The sequence below is a fragment of the Eleginops maclovinus genome, chromosome 22 (assembly GCF_036324505.1).
Source record: "Eleginops maclovinus isolate JMC-PN-2008 ecotype Puerto Natales chromosome 22, JC_Emac_rtc_rv5, whole genome shotgun sequence".
Taxonomy (NCBI): Eukaryota; Metazoa; Chordata; class Actinopteri; order Perciformes; family Eleginopidae; genus Eleginops; species Eleginops maclovinus.
The window spans coordinates 23,141,611-23,161,174 of NC_086370.1; the positions used below are offsets into that span (position 1 = coordinate 23,141,611).

The 19,564-nt window shown below is 45.0% G+C and overlaps 2 protein-coding genes across 2 annotated transcripts in view; one reads left to right on the forward strand and one right to left on the reverse strand.

The window, feature by feature from the left end:
• arfgef3 (ARFGEF family member 3) overlaps positions 1–6,591 on the reverse strand; it is a 40,291-nt gene extending 33,700 nt beyond the window's left edge. Inside the window, exons 1-2 of the mRNA XM_063875140.1 lie at positions 6,018–6,591; positions 3,081–3,132 (exon numbers count right to left, since the gene is read on the reverse strand). Of these exons, the coding sequence (XP_063731210.1) occupies positions 3,081–3,132; positions 6,018–6,102 (137 nt within the window). The 5' untranslated portion in view covers positions 6,103–6,591. The remainder of the gene's footprint in view (positions 1–3,080; positions 3,133–6,017) is intronic.
• A 1,977-nt stretch (positions 6,592–8,568) lies between these two features.
• On the forward strand, positions 8,569–12,439 carry LOC134858899 (5-hydroxytryptamine receptor 7-like). Its single transcript, XM_063875116.1, has 2 exons — positions 8,569–9,152; positions 10,135–12,439. The coding sequence occupies exons 1-2, from the start codon at positions 8,569–8,571 to the stop codon at positions 11,009–11,011; spliced, it is 1,461 nt and encodes a 486-aa protein (XP_063731186.1). The 3' UTR covers positions 11,012–12,439.
• The last annotated feature ends 7,125 nt before the right edge of the window (positions 12,440–19,564 follow it).

The window sequence follows — 19,564 nt, forward strand, 5'->3', positions numbered from 1 at the left end:
AAAGTAGAGACACTACATACTGATATACACCTGAACATCAGCAGGAGAGGACTCTTTAAAGTAGAGACACTACATACTGATATACACCTGAACATCAGCAGGAGAGGACTCTTTAAAGTAGAGACACTACATACTGATATACACCTGAACATCAGCAGGAGAGGACTCTTTAAAGTAGAGACTCTACATACTGATATACACCTGAACATCAGCAGGAGAGGACTCTTTAAAGTAGAGACTCTACATACTGATATACACCTGAACATCAGCAGGAGAGGACTCTTTAAAGTAGAGACACTACATACTGATATACACCTGAACATCAGCAGGAGAGGACTCTTTAAAGTAGAGACACTCACAGGGCTCCGAACCGGTTCAAGGAACGAAAACGAAAACCGAAAACGAACGGAATTTTACGAGGAACGGAAACGGAAACGAAAACGAAATGGTCTTCAACTGTTCCGGAACAGAATTGTTATTCTGAAATCCACAAAACCGGTTAATAACGTTTTTTTTCGTTCTCAAAACTTTTATAAAATTTCACAAAAGCATAGCCTTTGTCAGGGGAAAAAAAGACTACTTCCGGTTGAACGTTCACTTCGCTGCCCGCTAGGCTCAATGCAGGCTGCTGTCACGAATCACACCCCAGCGAGAGGCGATGCTTTTGAAGCTGAGCTATATAAAACATCAACAAAGGTAACTGAGTTTAATCAACCGAGTCCACAATAATAACGTTAACTTAGCAGTAACTCACTACAAGGTTACAAATATAAATATATAAATATAAAATCTATGTATTAGACATTTCTAGCAGCGAAAAACGAATCAGCTACACTGTTAATGTGAGCTAACTAGCCAACATTAGCTATATAGCCAATTAGGACTTAATGTTAGCTGGCTAGTTTGGTTGTTACGGATTGAATGCTTACATTTATTTTGGCTTTTACGTGTTGTTTAGATGGGACGGAACCAGGAAAACCCGATGAGAAAACATTTCTCATTTAATGCGGCGTTAAATAGGAAATTGGAGGTATATTTGTCAGCAACAGACAGGCTACAACATGTTCGCTTATAAGCGGGGTTAGGAATTATTGAGCAAGCCTTTGAAGATCTCCATATGGATAAAACTTACAACCAGGTAAGGAGTTTCTAGCAGGAGAGGGGGAGAGCAGGGACGAATGAAACAGCGATTTCCTCGAGAACAGTACACATATGAAACATGTAGGCTATTCTGTCAGTAGCCTACATTCATCTTACCCGTCGTAGTTTTTTTGTGATCAAAAGTTGTTTTAGTTGTTTTATGCAGTAGGATGTTATGACCATACAGCAGATGAATCGTTACTTTAATAAATCCGAAAGTCTGAAATGTTAACGTTGTCAGGTTTACTGACAAAAAGGATTTAAGTGTCAGTATAGGAGGACACTCGACGAATGAAACACTTGTTTCAATCGTCACCCACGCCTTAATGCTGGATCAAAATAAAACAGGAGGATCCACTATAAATTCTGCAACAGGGCTCAAGTAAGTAGCCTAAAGTAATAATAATAGAATAAGTGAATTAGATTAAATATAGTCTTCAGAATGGTAGAAAAAAAGCTTAACAGAAATGTGGATCTCGCGCATTGGCGCACGTGTTTCATTCGTCCCGTCTCTCCCCCACTTATCCAGAAATGTTTTTGATAAGAAATTATTTATCATGGAATAGGCCTACAGGCTACAGTAAGCTATGTGGGATGGATAGCCCATCAGAATGTTTTTGGATGCCGCCGGTGATTTAGCCTATTATTTTTGGGCAGAGCTACGGTGTAAATCAAGGGCAAATACTAATGAGTAGCCTACGTCTATTCTAAGGTAAAGTCCACACACATAGACTTGATAGGCCCGCCAAACACTGCCGGAACGATAAGAACGAACGATATTTTACGTTCCGAACCGGTTCAGGAACGATATGTTGGTGGCGGAACGCAAGAACGAAAACGTTAAACATGCCTGAACCGTTCGGAACGGAACGATTGAAAAATAATTTCGTTTTCAAGCCCTGCTACATACTGATATATACCTGAACATCAGCAGGAGAGGACTCTTTAAAGTAGAGACTCTACATACTGATATACACCTGAACATCAGCAGGAGAGGACTCTTTAAAGTAGAGACTCTACATACTGATATACACCTGAACATCAGCAGGAGAGGACTCTTTAAAGTAGAGACTCTACATACTGATATACACCTGAACATCAGCAGGAGAGGACTCTTTAAAGTAGAGACTCTACATACTGATATACACCTGAACATCAGCAGGAGAGGACTCTTTAAAGTAGAGACACTACATACTGATATACACCTGAACATCAGCAGGAGAGGACTCTTTAAAGTAGAGACGCTACATACTGATATACACCTGAACATCAGCAGGAGAGGACTCTTTAAAGTAGAGACTCTACATACTGATATACACCTGAACATCAGCAGGAGAGGACTCTTTAAAGTAGAGACACTACATACTGATATACACCTGAACATCAGCAGGAGAGGACTCTTTAAAGTAGAGACACTACATACTGATATACACCTGAACATCAGCAGGAGAGGACCCTTTAAAGTAGAGACACTACATACTGATATACACCTGAACATCAGCAGGAGAGGACTCTTTAAAGTAGAGACGCTTCATACACCTGCTTGAAGACAAACTGCTCTGTCTGCCAAACAAAGAAGAGAAAGTCCGTTACCTGTGCTTAAAGTATTTGCATTATCATCTCAGGAACAATTTGATCATTCAAATTCATTCAAATCGTACAGCGTGTGTAAAATAGAGGTGAAGGAACAGTTTGCATTTCATTATTCAGCTACACTATATCCTCTGCAGTGAAGCTGGAAGCTGTACCACTTAATGCAAGCGTTTCATGGCCGAACAAACCGTCTTGCACCCCATCATCTCCAGCTCTAAACACTGTTTATGTTCTGTTAGGCCTACCGTTTTCTTTGCTACTGCGACTATAGGACGTCTTGACATCCAAGCTTTGAATCTGAAGTGAGTTGAGCTGAAATGAAACAGAATTCATGGCGTTTAACTTACCGGAGTTGTGACGGGGAAATCTTGAATGATCCATTCTGACACTCCAGGGTTTCTGCAGTAATTGAAGGCACAAACAAACGCTGTGATTACTGAGACAGATAAAAGCCGTAACTCTTTTATTAAACCAAAAGCAAACAGCTGTAATATATTATTTTTGTTGAACTTCTGAAAGTACTCAACGAAAAGCTGGTTTCCCAAACAAAAGCTAAATTCAACCGTATGGAAGAGGATTCAGGGAAAACAGAACTACTTTTCTCAGATTTCAGAATTTTGCCCTGATTTTTCTTCTTTGAATTCAGTTTATTTTCTCAGAATTCAGACTTCCATCTGAAAACTCAGGTAGAAAGATTCACGTTTAATAGATCAAATCATTTTTCACATGTGACCCTAATCCTCTACTGAGCAGCACAGATATGCAGTTCAGTTCAGGAATATGTACGATAAGGGGCGCGTTGTGTTTTTGTGGGAAGTGGCTGACTCTCAAAAAGGTCCACATGATGTCCTCACATGAACCACTCCGTCAAAGAGGGGTAAAGAAACCAGAAAATATGGAAAACATGAGGCTGTCGCTCTTGTGTTATTGCCCTGTGTTACATTAGAAAAATGGGAGGAATAAGAGGAACGAGAGCATTAATCCTCAGTGCTGACGTTACTGCTGACTCACTCAAATCAACTCAAACACAAAAAGCTTCACAAACAAAAACAGTACTGACCCCCTCTTTTCCCAGGGCATAAACAGAGTAGCTGTATTGTAAAACATGAGGCTGTCGCTCTTGTGTTATTTCCCTGTGTTACATTAGAACAGCACATTTTAGACATTAAAGCATGGAGACATTTCCCAGTAGAGGCTCAAAATACAACCTGGAATTGGGCAGAATATGTCCTCTTTCAACAAAGCCAGGGATCAGACGTCCTGTTAAAAGTCAGGCTGTGCAGCACATAAAGGGAACAGTACGTCCCATGCTGGAATAACCTCAGACGCTGTGATTCAGGGACATTTTGTCTCGACCTGGCTTCGTTATTTTTCTTTATAAAGGGACATCCTATATACTGCCAATCTTCCACAGTGAAATATGAGCCTTGCTGACAGTCCAGTTTAAATCTCCTGTTGCTCTGCACAGGCTGACATGATGCAGACGTGCATCAAGGTTCAGTGTACACTGGCCTTGCCCTTGCACCGTATACACCTGCCCTGTGGGTGTGTGTGTGTGTGTGTGTGTGTGTGTGTGTGTGTGTGTGTGTGTGTGTGTGTGTGTGTGTGTGTGTTTAAGGTGGGACATTTTCCACACTTCACATTCAGGGAGCTGTAACTCTGAGCTGCTAAACATTGATAAATGTTTTAGGCGTATCTCCACTTTTCCAGAAGCAGTCTGTAAAACATTTAACATTTGCTGATGAAATCCATCCCAGTCGATCCTCCTTTAAATGATGTCACTATAGAGGCTCCCATTAATACACACACCGTGCATCTGCATCCCGGTTATGTTGCCTCGCAGTGTGTGGGTGCACTAATTCAGTGTGTAGGCGAGTGTGTGTTACAATCAGCACAATGTGAGACGTTCTGTACCTGCTGCCTCAGAGTTCCACCTGTCAGCTAAAGGTCAGGCTGCCCAGTCATGCTTTCAGACTAAAAATATCCCCACAGACGTCAGCACAATCGGCTTTCTTTCCACGTGTTCAAACGATGTGAAATTAATGTTTCTAGTCCAGTTAAAGTCATGTGTTGTGAAGACTTAGTGAGACTTAGTGAGAGTTTCTAAAAGGAAAACTGCCTTTTTTGTGAATGCAATTCATCATTAGAGTTTGAACAACCCTTTTTCAAACCTGGAGGCAAATAAAGGATTCATACAACTTTTGTTATTCATGTTTTATTCAGTCCTGTGTTCTTATCAATCACACAGCTACTGTTTATGGGAAAAGAGGGGGTCAGTATTGTTTTTGTTTGTGAAGCTTTTTGTGTTTGAGTTGATTTGAGTGAGTCAGCAGTAACGTCAGCACTGAGGATTAATGCTCTCGTTCCTCTTATTCCTCCCATTTTTCTAATGTAACACAGGGAAATAACACAAGAGCGACAGCCTCATGTTTCCCATATTTTCTGGTTTCTTTACCCCTCTTTGACGGAGTGGTTCATGTGAGGACATCATGTGGACCTTTTTGAGAGTCAGCCACTTCCCACAAAAACACAACGCGCCCCTTATCGTACATATTCCTGAACTGAACTGCATATCTGCGCTGCTCAGTGGTATGTATATCGTGATCTGTGCTTCATTTGTATGTCTTCTTGATTCATGGTGAAGTCGTGCCACAGCAGACTACAGCGATCATGAACCCGATACCTTTAAATCCCACTCATATTAACAAGAATATGAACTCCAAGCTGTACTTTTGTCCTCTTCCCTTTAATGCCTGTCTGAAATAAAGGTCTTTTTAAACAGACTGGTTCCTTGGTTGCAAGTTAAAATCAAATTGAACCAGGATATTAGGAATAGCTTGGGAATTTTAGGTTGTTTAGGCAACACTGCAGGTGAGTAAAGGAAGCATACAGTATGCTGCCTCTCAATTATCCCAGCAGATAAACTGGTGGTGCATTCATGTACCATCTTCCATGCAATCCCTAAAGCCACCTTACGTTAGGACAGGAATGATGCACAATCAGATCAGATTTGAAACACACTCTCATGGTCTGAAACGAAGCAGGTGCAGCTTCCTGTTTTAGATCATGGATAGGGAAACCCCCTCCTCACTGTCACCAAGAATAAAGGGTCAACCTGTGGGAAACACCTTACGCATCCTGGCGTCTTGCTTCATACACAGCCTCACAGGCCTGAGCTGATGACAGCAGCTGCATGTTTGCTAACAGCTAGCAGGGAATACAGTCGCAGTTTCTCCCCCATGGATGTACAGTCGTCGCCCCCCCCCCCCCGGCTGAGCACTCACCGCGGGCGTAGACGCAGGCGTCGCGGAGGGATCTGTGCTTGTGTCCGGACGCGTCTTTCTGCAGCTTCCGCAGGATTTCCTCCATGCTTCCCAAATCCCAAATAACGCCGGAGCAGTGAGGCTTTGTGTACGTTTATGTGTGTGTGTTTGTGTGTGTGTGTTTTAAGGGTGCAGTGAAAGCATCCCTGACCCCCCCTGATGATGAAGACGATGATTCATTCCCAGCCACCAGCCGATGATGTCAGGCAGAAGCTGAAGGAAGGAAGAGTGCATAAACCCAGCGCTTTGGTGTCCAGGAGGACCAGGGATCCTCCCCCGGTGTCGGGTCAAAGATAAATAAATAATCCTAATAAACTGTCACCCATTCAGCCACTGATTAACTGCTCTTCCCTCATCCTCCTCGGTCATTTCCTCCTCCGTGTTTTGGAATCCAGTTCCAGTGTTCTTCCCGGTGTCCACATCTGGTGTGTTTTAATCCTCCACTCTAAGCTGCTGCGCCACACACACACTGCTCCGCTCATAAAGGGGGTTTCTCTCCGAACAGGCAACACAGTATTGACAGCAGCTCCCTGTGGGAAGGCTGGAAACTGTGGAGAGGATTAATGGAAGAAGTGGAGGGGAGTGTGTGTGTGTGTGTGTGTGTGTGTGTGTGTGTGTGTGTGTGTGTGTGTGTGTGTGTGTGTGTGTGTCAAGCGACAGGTGGAGGAAGCTCACACTGCTTCCTTCACAATAAAAGCCCTCATTTTAATTCGTTATTTGTGAGAATTTTTCTAATTAATCTGAGATAATTTTATTTGTGTATTTATTATAAATGCCCTTTTTATGAAAGTCTATTCTGCCAAATTACGCCAATGTAATGTAATAAAATCTGAAGTCGTTATCTTCAAATAAAGACTCATAAAATATATATTATAATTATTTTGAGATCATTGTTTGTTTTATTTATTTACTTGATATAACATAAAGGTACCATGTGAATGTATTATTCCTCATGGTATCAGTCATAGGTCTGAAAAACAAGTGATGGTTATTTTGAGCTTCTTTGTCATGAGAAACAATACGTTTTAAAAGATGTCTCTAATAAACACACACACACACACACACACACACACACACACACACACACACACACACACACACACACACACACACACACACACACACAAACATTAAACTTTGACTTTCTTCATAACATTTATTTTGACATTTAAATTGCGTACATCCTTTAATTACACTTGAAACAAACCAAACACACCATTAGCAACCATTACGATGATTAGAATAGTCAAATAGAATATAAGAAACAAGTCCTATTGCCTAATTGAAGAAGTGGTGTAACAAACATACTTTGACATAAATAATAAAGGTGAAAAATAAAAACCATGGCATTCAAAAATACATAAAGCCAAACTCAAATGATGCTTTTACTTTGAAGGAGATGGAAATACATTACACTTTGCAACGTGTTCACTGTTCATTGAGAAGGAAGTGAATTCCAGCACCACTGCAGTACAGACGTCTGACCACAGGAGGACAATGCTGTCCAAGGCTCCCACAGCACCGTCCCCACGTCCGGTGTGAGGTTATCGAGAAATAATTGGACTCAGATTAGAAAATGATGAACAGTCCTCAGGAGCAGCTCTGCTCTCACCAACAGAACCATACATCTGACAGACTGAGAGGAACTCCTGGATGATGAGGAAGCCCTGCTCTCTTTATCTGAAGCAAAACAAATTCAATCTGTCCACAGACAAGGCAATTAACCACCTGTCTCTTCCTTAAAAGTTTCCCTTGGACAGTTAAAGCATCTGACCCTGTCAAATAGGAACTGATATCATCCCAAAATGTCTTCAGTTTCTCTTGGATGGATTATTTATATTGTAGTAGCATCTCCTTAAATGCCCACTTCATAATCTATTGTCCATTCACAGTGTGTGTGCTCACACCCTTTGTCTCTCTCTCTCTCTCTTCTGTGTGTGAATGGAAGGAGCGATGCTTTAAAACACAGGCGACCCCAACAGGCATTAGTGATCCATTCTGCGTAATTACGCACGGACATCCGCGTGTCCTTGCCAAGACATTGTCGCTATATGAACTCTAATGAATGCCATATAGATGTTGTGTTCTGCGGACCGTTTATCTGCTTGATGACCGGACACCCAGCTCTCTGCAGAGCTATGGGCTACCCAACATGTACTTTGACGTCACGCTCAATTTTTGTATAAATGCGCGGCACTGCGGTTCATAAGTGTTTGTCTTTCCACACATCAGGCTGAACAGAGGAGTGTACCACTAGGGTGGACAAGAGGAAACACACTGGTGTATTGTAGGTCAGGTATTTTGGGGAGATGCGTCCTGTGCGCAATGACGCGTGTTCCTGTAAATAGAAGACTGGAGGCTTTTTGAGGGAAGAGGACCTAAGCCGGAGTAGTTCACCCTGAGGAGGGGGATTACTAATTTCTCACTCCAACACCGGCACAACGGTGTGCGCACATGTCACCAGCAGACCGGTCACCAAGTCCATGGATAAAAGGGCACAGAGGGCAGCAGCATGGTTGTTGTGGGAGCGAGTAACGGCAGCTTCGGTAGTGGCAACATGAGGTCGTCGTGGATGATAGAAGACCGGACTGGAGGGGGCGATCCCGGAGGAACCATGATGATCTCTGAGGGTCTGGCGCCGCGGCTGCTGAAGATTGCGCAAGGCGCGGCAGAGGCGGCAGCAGCAGCGGCGGCAGCGGCAGCCACGACGTCTCCATCCACCTCCATTCAGCCGCAGGTGATGGAGATGAACGGGACGCGGTGCGGGGAGCAGATCCTGAGCTACGGCCGCTTCGAGAAGGTGCTGATCGGCGCGGTGCTCACCATGCTGACCCTGAGCACCATCTGCGGGAACATGCTGGTGGTCATCTCCGTGTGTTTCGTGAAGAAGCTCCGGCAGCCCTCCAACTACCTGATCGTGTCCCTGGCCGTGGCGGACCTCTCTGTGGCTCTGGCCGTCATGCCGTTCGTCAGCATCACGGACCTGATCGGGGGTCAGTGGATCTTCGGTCAGTTCTTCTGTAACGTCTTCATCGCCATGGATGTGATGTGCTGCACCGCGTCCATCATGAGCCTGTGCGTAATCAGCATCGACAGGTGAGATGGAGTTATGTTAACCTTTCACAGAGGAACGCTTTTTATTCCTGACGAGATTTCAAACATTTACACTTCTGATCTTTGAAGGAGAAGCCAGAGAATACACCAGGGCTGATATACAACTTTATATATTAATGAGTGATGATTTATCCAGCTGTTACGCATGGAACAGGACTCTCCCCATGCACATTTTGTCAGAAACAGACACATTCTGGCAACATCCTACTCCTATATTCTTCCCAAAATTGCCATTACCTGGACTAATAAGAAATGTGTTCACAAGACACTGTAACGTGGGGTTTCTGTGATGGATCTTAATGGCACCTGAGGGCAAATTTGGGGAGACTCCGGGGCTGCAGACGGGATCAGATATGTGACCTTCCTGATGGTTTCTTTGTCCTTGTGTCAGATTCCTTTTTGACGGACTCAACTCAACATGTCTCATATCCAAAGGGATGAAAAAGCAGCAGAACAATGTGACCTTAGTAAAGAACAAACCAAGATATTGAGGATCAGAAATGATTTTATTAGGAAAACCTTCCTTTCATGAAGCATATTCAGCCAGCAGCCTCACAATGAAACAGCAGGAATAACATCTGAGCTGACAGGAGAAGCTCCCTTTTAGTTTAAGACACACAGTTAAGCTCACACACTATTTAATCAACATATAGGTTCACATGCTGAATTAAAAACAGGACAAACGAACAAAGAAAGAGGAAACCATGAAGCAGATTCAGGCAGTAGGAGTATTCACACTGAAAGTATTAGAACAGAACAGCTGACAGAGGAGAGAGAACAGCTGATCCACTCAGGATTATTAAAAGAAGTCAGAATTTCAGAAAAAGCAGTCGTACATTTAAAGAATTTAGAGAACAATTTTGAGATTTTGGGGAAAAAGTTAGAATCTGCATTTTGAAAAAGTCCTAATTTGGGGAAAAAAAGTCATGAATTTCAGTAAAAACAGACGTTTCCCTCCCTGCAGGTACCTGGGCATCACCAAACCGCTGACCTACCCGGTGCGGCAGAACGGCTGCTGCATGGCCAAGATGGTGCTGTCGGTGTGGCTGCTCTCCGCCTCCATCACCCTCCCCCCGCTGTTCGGCTGGGCGCAGAACGTCAACGACGGGCGGGTCTGCCTCATCAGCCAGGACTTCGGCTACACCGTCTACTCCACGGCGGTGGCCTTCTACATCCCCATGTCCGTCATGCTGATCATGTACTACAGGATCTACCGGGCGGCCAAGCTCAGCGCTGCCAAGCACACCATCACCTGCTTCCCCAGGGAGGGGGAGGGTGTCCGAGGGGGGAGGCGAGGGCAAGAAGGTCACCGGGCGGATGTATCGGAGGAGACTGGAAGTGTGGAAGGCACGGAGGTAGTGGAGGAGGAGGAGGAGAGTTTGGACTGCGTGGCGGCGGCGCTGAAGCTCCAGCGGGAGGTGGAGGAGGAGTGCAGCACCCGGGTTTCTCGCCTCCTGAAAACCGGGGAGCACCACCAGCGCCGGAAGAGGAAAAACCAGTCCATCTTCAAGCAGGAGCAGAAGGCGGCGGCCACGCTGGGCATCGTGGTGGGCGCCTTCACCTTCTGCTGGCTTCCCTTCTTCCTGGTATCCACCGCCCGGCCGTTCGTCTGCGGGGTGGAGTGCAGCTGCGTGCCGCTGTGGCTGGAGAGGACGCTGCTGTGGCTCGGGTACGCCAACTCCCTCATCAACCCCTTCATCTACGCCTTCTTCAACCGCGACCTGAGGACCACCTACAGCAACCTCCTGCGGTGCCGCTACAGGAACATCAACCGGAAGCTGTCGGCTGCCGGCATGCACGAGGCTCTGAAGCTGGTGGAGAAGCCGGACGGCGAGGCTTGAAGCTGCCGATCAGACGCTCTGCAGAGAAGGATCTTCCACTGCCAGGACCGTTCGTTCGACCAAATGTGTGCGATGATTGCTGCGGGGAGATGAGGCAGGAGGGGGGTGCATGGATGCACATGAAGGAACTTTCTTTTAAATCAGTGCAGAAAACTCCTGTGCAACATTTGATGAACCCATCCGCCACCAAACTGATTATCTTTGCGTAAAATGTTGGATCTACTCACTGACTCTGTACTGTTTCACCACCATAAGGAAGCTTTCCACCCGTGTCTTCTTTTTCCAGATGAAGCCAAGGAAAACTTGCCTTAGAGCCCCCGATGTATTCCCTAATCATCACCGTGTTTTATTTCACTTCCTCTAAACACAACGGACTATAACTGATATGTAAAATGTGTACACAACCATGCCAAGACCTTTCTGGGGTATAAGTTTATATTGTTTGTTGTCGAAATCACTGTGTTGAATGTGCCAAAAGTCATGAAGCAGATGTTTTGTAATCAGGCTGCTCACTTATGAACACATGTTTTAGGTCATGACGGGCGAGCCGACACACCGGAGAGGTTTGGAGGAGGTTCTCAGCCTGTGCCTTTCACTCGTAAAGGGTTTACTTGCAACACACAAAGGTCTCTTTTCCAGCTACGCACCTCACGTGTTAGACTGGACCCCCTGTGTGAGAGACCCCCGGCACTTTGAATCTCTTCTGGTTGTATATTTCATCACGCACAAACGCTTGTGGAGCTATCCCAATCCATATCCATCGAAGTGTTATCAATTGAAGTGTTGATGAGCTCTAAAGAAGGTCAGAACATGTGTTAGTCAGAATCTCTCAGACAGTAATGGGATGTCTGCAAATAAGTTTTCTTGTCTGAACCCAAAGACAATCAAAGACAGACGCAGTCAATCCTTTCTGTAAATCCTGGGCGTTTTTGTACGACAGATGACTTGGTGACAAATCTTTTTCTAAAAGACTTATTTAATAAACGTTTACCATTACCAAATCCAAAGTTCAAACACGAAGATCTCCTTTTCCTTCCCCAAGATGCTCAGGGGTAATCGAAGGTTTTCTTTAAGGTTTCACCAGGAATTCTGCCCAGACCACACGCTCGTAATACTGCAAATACAAACACCCAGTCCCCATGGTGTCGCCTCATCTGGGGACGACTAAATATACTAAAGAAATAGGAAGAAGGGATAGAGGGAGGGAGGAGGGTCAAACGGATGTATGAAGAAAGGGATGAAGGGATTTAGAGATGAAAGGATGTAGGGCTGGAGGAAGGATTGAAGGATAGTAGGCATCTAGGGAGGGAACAATGAATGGATGAAGGGATCTACAGAGGGAAGGTTTAAGGGATGGAGGGTCGAGGGGATATAAGTAGGGAACAATGAATGGATGTAGGGATGTAGGGAAGGAAGGTTAAGGGGGTGAAGTGAGTGAAGAATGAGGGTCGAAGGGTAGTGGGGAGTAAAGGATGAAGGGATAAAAGGTATGAAGGGTCAAGGGGATATTTAGAGGAAGGGATGAACGGATGAAGGGAAGTAGGAAGTTGGTTGAGACAGGAAGAGAATGAAAGGATAAAGGGTCGAAGTGAGGGAGTGGTGAATGGATGAAGGGATGAAGAGGAGGTTACTGATTACCTTCATCTGTTAGGAGGGAATAAGTCCACTCCAAAGTGAGAAGCTGAAAAAGATGTGAGACTGTGAGCAGACTGTCCGCTCAGTTCAGGTCTGGGGAGGTGCAAATCAAATCCCAAATAATTCAGTGTTTCAGATCACCTCCTGTGAGCAACAAAAAGACCTTACTGTGTGTTGAGTGTATAACCCGGATTATTCCCCCCGGTTTCTGTGATTTCATGAGAGTATTAGCAAAGAGATGTTCCTGCAGTTGGATTTATAAGGTGCATTTTTACTGCCCTGCACACCACCATCTGTACAGTCAGTGCTGCTGTCCTCCTTTCTACTGAACTGAGGAAGAGAAACGGACGGACAATTAAACAAAAGTCTGGTTTTACTGAGGAAGCGTCATCAGTGTTAATGCCAACTTTATTAATCTTTCATTTAAGTGAAAGACTCCTTTTAATATAGAAAAAGAGACCCAGTTTCAGAGCTTGCATCACTACATGGGAGTGCAGAAGAGATTCAGTTTGAAAAATGAATACGATAATCATACTCACTCTGATAACTGGTGATCCTGACTCACTCTTTTACTGACTTGCTCATCTTTGTTTGGTAATACTGTAACTCACATCAGAGTTTATTTATAGAGCACCTGTCATACACAAAAGGAAGCATAAAGCAGTTCACAAAGCAACATAAATCTGTGTAGATGGGTTCAGAACCTCCCTTGTGGATATCTGTGTAGTTTATAGACATACCTTTAATACTTAAATACTATACAGAATGTTTTAGACCCATTATAAACTCACACTGAGTGTTCTGTCTGCTCCTTCAGCACCACGGACAGCGCCATGGCTTCATCTCAACACTGTGAATTAAAGAGGTCCTGTTCTGCTCCTGGGGGTTGTCCCTCTCCTGCATTGTGTCTCCAACAAACAAACAAACAAAAGGACGATTACACGCCCCTCTGACAAATCCATCCACCCAGACATCATGTTGTATGAAGTCACAGCAATAGAAGATAAGTAACGTATATCAGTCCGGATCAAATCAGTGGGATTACTTTCTACATTTTATAATGAAGATCAGTTATAGGTTGACGTACGGCCTGAGTCTGCTTTTTGGTTTTCATTCAGACGACTTCCTTACACAAGATTGATTTGCTTTTAATTCCTGTGTTAAACTAAAACAGCATTTGTGAAATACTCTGTTCTTTTGACACATTTCTGATCCTGAATACCTTTCTTTTCTAAGCTCACGTTGTTCTGTTGTCTTGCATAAAAACCATCTTATTGATATTTATTTTTGTCTTGTATTTATTTGCATTGAGGTTATCCAAAGGTAACGCGAAGTAGTCAGGAGTGTGTGCCTGTCGTCTCACCTCAAACCCAACCCCCCCCCCGTCTGCCCTCATTACTTCGTGAAAATATTTAGCCGTCATATTCCTGCACGACTTCGACCTTGTGTGTGAAAAATCAGATCACTTTAGAGGCGGTGATCTGAAAAGAAGGAAAGTCACTGAAGGGAAGTCGCTCCGGGCTCGCTGCCATTCACACACACACACACACACACACACACACACACACACACACACACACACACACACACACACACACACACACACACACACACACACACACACACACACACACACACACACACACACACACACACACACACACTAAATATATAGCGTTTCGCATCGGAAATGCATAAAGTATGAGCGAAATATAAATGCCCTTCAAAGAGACGCTCTGGGCAGAAACTGAGGGGCATCACTTAAGAAAAAAGGAGAAGTTATTCTAACATCTGTCCGTATGAATTAAGAGGAGAACGGACTGATCACTGTGACTGTATTCATCAGGGCCTTCTAATCCCATTTAGCCCGGAAAAGATAGAGATGCAAACCAAACAAAAGGCTCTCCGGATGCTTCTGAAATGCCAGCAGATGCTCGGCCCGTTAACAAAGTCCTGAGCGAAGGGGGGATGTTCTTCCCTGGGATTATTCATATACATCCTGCAGGAGTTTGTGCTGTCCTCGGAGCACACACAACAAAGAGAAGACAGTCCCGGGGGGCGGGGGTTATATATGCAGTTTACCAACATGTGCATTGTGTTGAAAGCGCTGGGTAGATATAGTGGAGAAAGGATCTGAACAGTTGGACTTAATGACCCATAAAGTGTGCAGGACTGAAGCTTTATGGGATTTCTCTGCCACAAATTATTCCTGTACACACATATTTTATCCCTGCAGTCACAGGAAACATTTTTGTTCCAGCAGGATAATAATAAGCTCTTTAAAGCGAGTATTATGAGCACATGACCCATCAGATAAATCACATAAGGAAAAACATCTGCAGCAGCTCTTCAACATCTGCAGCATCTAGAGAACATTCAGCAGAGGAAACATGAGCAGTTTACTAAAAGCTGCAGAAACCAAACACTGCAAGAAGCTCCAACACAACGGAGACCAGGGGACACTAAAGAGAGACGCACACAGCTGGAGACCAGGGGACACTAAAGAGAGACGCACACAGCTGGAGACCAGGGGACACTAAAGACAGACGCACACAGCTGGAGACCAGGGGACACTAAAGAGAGACGCACACAGCTGGAGACCAGGGGACACTAAAGAGAGACGCACACAGCTGGAGACCAGGGGACACTAAAGAGAGACGCACACAGCTGGAGACCAGGGGACACTAAAGACAGACGCACACAGCTGGGGACCAGGGGACACTAAAGAGAGACGCACACAGCTGGGGACCAGGGGACACTATAGAGAGACGCACACAGCTGGAGACCAGGGGACACTCAAGAGAGACGCACACAGCTGGAGACCAGGGGACACTATAGAGAGACACACACAGCTGGAGACCAGGGGACACTAAAGAGAGACCAGACACAGCTGGAGATCAGGGGACACTATAGAGAGACACACACAGCTGGAGACCAGGGGACACTAAAGAGAGACCAGACACAGCTGGAGACCAGGGGACACTAAAGAGAGACGCACACAGCTGGAGACCAGGGGACACTAAAGAGAGACGCACACAGCTGGAACCGGAGCGCTGGGGGACGTTCAGGGTCATAAAGCTGTCTCTGTCTCTGTTGTTGTTCTCCTGAAATGTTGTCTGCTCTTATTCTAACGATGTGATCACATGACTCCTTCTGATGTCACTGCAGATCCGCTGGAAGCTAACTCGCTAACGTAGCTAACCTAATCTTACCGTTTAGGATTCCTGGATGGAAGTTTGTACCGGAGCGAAGATGTTTTTCTTTAGCTCCACCTCTGTACTTTGTAATAAGCTCTCTGTTCTCATCTTGACCTTCTTAATCCCACACCTCAAAGAGAGATTAAAGGACAGTTTGACCTTAATGATGGGCGTCATGTGGAATAAAGAATGTCTCGCTTTGTCTAAAAATAAAACTCACAAAGCTTTTGTTTCCTATTATTTCAGCATCTTGCTTCACTTGCCTGATTCGAGAGATTTAAGAGCATAAAACCTATCAAAGCTGCTGTCAGCTTTTTCTAAAAATATAGGCGACGGACCAAAAGCACCTCCCTCCATTTCAACATCTAACTGGGATACTTCAAAGGAGCAGATGGGATTGATCTGCTGGAGACGGATTTGAGGATGGAGAAAGAAGATGAGAGCAAGTGGTTTCTTTTACAGCTCTCCTTCATGTAGGGGATGTGTGGTTACCCTGAAACCTGGACTTCAAAACGATTCCAAAGTTACACACAGAACAGGCAGAAGACATCTCATTGTTGAGAAAAATGTTTGAGTTGTGCTGATTGGAATTAATGTTGCACAGATATCTATGTGCTGCAGGGACACAAATAACTAACAGAAAGAAGCAGAGGAAAACCTCACACACAGTTAGCCTGAACAATGATTGACATGTCCCCGTCCTGCAAGCATTATTCTTTTTGCAACTCACAGAGACAAACTTGTCCAGGGAAAGACGTTTAAAACAATCCTCCTTTGTGTATCAGAACACGAGAGTAGGTGTGAAGTTCTCCCAGAGTTTCTCTCCCGCTGTCCGCTGTGTTTTTGAAGAAGTTACTCTTCATGATATTTTGTGAGCTGAATGTGCGAAGGCTGAATCAATAGCCACCACTCACACAAAGGCCGCCCCGGGCCGTGAAGTAAATGAGTCAAACAACAAACACGTCAGCAGGAAAACCCATCCGACTCTCTGATCGATTAAAGAACAGAGGTCGATGCAGCGCTCTGTCACTGAGCTGTACTGTTGGTGCTTTCCCTGGAGGCCGCGAGGCTGTGTGTTGTTTCCATCTGGTGTTATTTTCCACTGTCCACAGACCTCTGAGCAACACTGTGAGGGTTGCTGGTTTGAACTCTGCAGTGGGTAAAATATTCTGCAGCTGCAAAAAAGACTTCTTTCTTCTTAGTCTTTGTTGTTGTGAGCCTGCAGCTCTGTGTGTGTGTGTGTGTGTGTGTGTGTGTGTGTGTGTGTGTGTGTGTGTGTGTGTGTGTGTGTGTGTGTGTGTGTGTGTGTGTGTGTGTGGTTGTTTCGATGCAAAAAAGACCCATATTTTAAAGGCGTGCTTAATCAATCAAAAGACCCACTTCACGAAGATGCAAAACGGAGAACACAAAGATAACTTTGTTGTTAAATTATTTTATGAATTATCATTTGGTTTAAAAACAATCCAATGTGCTCATTTCAGTATTTTGCCCGTTATAAAACACTAAACACTAAAGGGAACATCCGAGGCAAACGGACAGGAAGTCAACACTAAAGGGAACACGGTAGGGCCCCTTTAAGGGCTTGTATCTGCCTCAGCTCTTGGCGGATCAGCATGAATGTTAAAGTTTAACATGATATCTCGTTTTTGGACGTGATGTTATCCTCGGGTTCAGCTCAGGAAGGGACAGGCAGCTACAGTAATCACAAAAAGCTCAATTGAATAAAAAGGCAGCGCTCTTCACCCACTCGCTGTGTTCGTGCCTGCATGTTGACACCCTCGCTCCAGACCTACACTTCTAATCTCTTTCGATTTAATAAAATAACTGGATCTAATTATTTCTTGTGCGCTGTCGAGCATCAAAGACATGACTCATCTGTCTTTTTAAGAAAAGCCCGGGTGAACGTCTTCAATGGAGTCTGGGATGTATTCCTATCTCTGCTGTCACACAGACGTGTTCTGTTATCTTCAGAAAGTAGGTCTCATCTTTAAAGCACTCCAACTGCCGGAGCCAGGGTTTTTCTGGGACAGACTTGAAGAAATCCTAGATGCAGAATAATAGATTGGTCCGTTTCTTCCATTTGTTTTTCCCACATCAACATTTGAGTCTCATAAGTCTAACATTCAGACATCAATGACAGAGATCACCTCACAGTAAACTGGAGATGATATCATGGTACGTTTTAGGTCTATGTATTTTATTGAGTCCCTGGATTTCCCCTGAGCAGGAAGAAGACTGCGAACCTGTTCCCTACCACGGTGGTGTTTAATACATTTATGATCCTGAACGTTACCAAGCGGAGAAAAAGAAGAAAAAGGAAAATTATGAGAAAGAAATGTTGGCGACCAAAATAAATTTGACCTAAAAAAATATGCAAAAAAAGATCGACACAAAAATAGTTTCCAGCTTTCTGATCCTGAACGTCCCCCAGCGCTCCGGTCCCAGCTGTGTGCGTCTCTCTTTAGTGTCCCCTGGTCTCCAGCTGTGTGCGTCTCTCTTTAGTGTCCCCTGGTCTGCAGCTGTGTGCGTCTCTCTTTAGTGTCCCCTGGTCTCCAGCTGTGTGCGTCTCTCTTTAGTGTCCCCTGGTCTCCAGCTGTGTGCGTCTCTCTTTAGTGTCCCCTGGTCTCCAGCTGTGTGCGTCTCTCTTTAGTGTCCCCTGGTCTCCAGCTGTGTGCGTCTCTCTTTAGTGTCCCCTGGTCTCCAGCTGTGTGCGTCTCTCTTTAGTGTCCCCTGGTCTCCAGCTGTGTGCGTCTCTCTTTAGTGTCCCCTGGTCTGCAGCTGTGTGCGTCTCTCTATAGTGTCCCCTGGTCTGCAGCTGTGTGCGTCTCTCTATAGTGTCCCCTGGTCTCCAGCTGTGTGCGTCTCTCTTTAGTGTCCCCTGGTCTCCAGCTGTGTGCGTCTCTCTTTAGTGTCCCCTGGTCTCCAGCTGTGTGCGTCTCTCTTTAGTGTCCCCTGGTCTCCAGCTGTGTGCGTCTCTCTTTAGTGTCCCCTGGTCTCCAGCTGTGTGCGTCTCTCTTTAGTGTCCCCTGGTCTCCAGCTGTGTGCGTCTGTCTTTAGTGTCCCCTGGTCTCCAGCTGTGTGCGTCTGTCTTTAGTGTCCCCTGGTCTCCAGCTGTGTGCGTCTCTCTTTAGTGTCCCTGGTCTCCAGCTGTGTGCGTCTCTCTTTAGTGTCCCCTGGTCTCCAGCTGTGTGCGTCTCTCTTTAGTGTCCCCTGGTCTCCAGCTGTGTGCGTCTCTCTTTAGTGTCCCCTGGTCTCCAGCTGTGTGCGTCTCTCTTTAGTGTCCCCTGGTCTCCAGCTGTGTGCGTCTCTCTTTAGTGTCCCCTGGTCTCCGTTGTGTTGGAGCTTCTTGCAGCGTTTGGTTTCTGCAGCTTTCAGTAAACTGCTCATGTTTCCTCTGCTGAATGTTCTCTAGATGCTGCATGTGTTGAAGAGCTGCTGCAGATGTTTCTGCAGGAGTTCAGTTTGTGTTTCTATATCTGCATCCTTTCTGAAGCTGCAGTTCTTCCTGATGGAACCATTGTTGCGCGTTTGCACCTGTCGGCCTCCATACATTTAAGAATGAGAGAAGTTTACAAAAGCACGAGGTAGTAACTTGAAGGTTCATGTATTGATTCAGCTTTCCCACATTCAGAAAATATCATGAAGAGTAAATTCTTCAAAACTCAGCAGAGAGAAACTCCGGGAGAAGTTCACACCTACTGTCATGTCCTGATACTCAGAA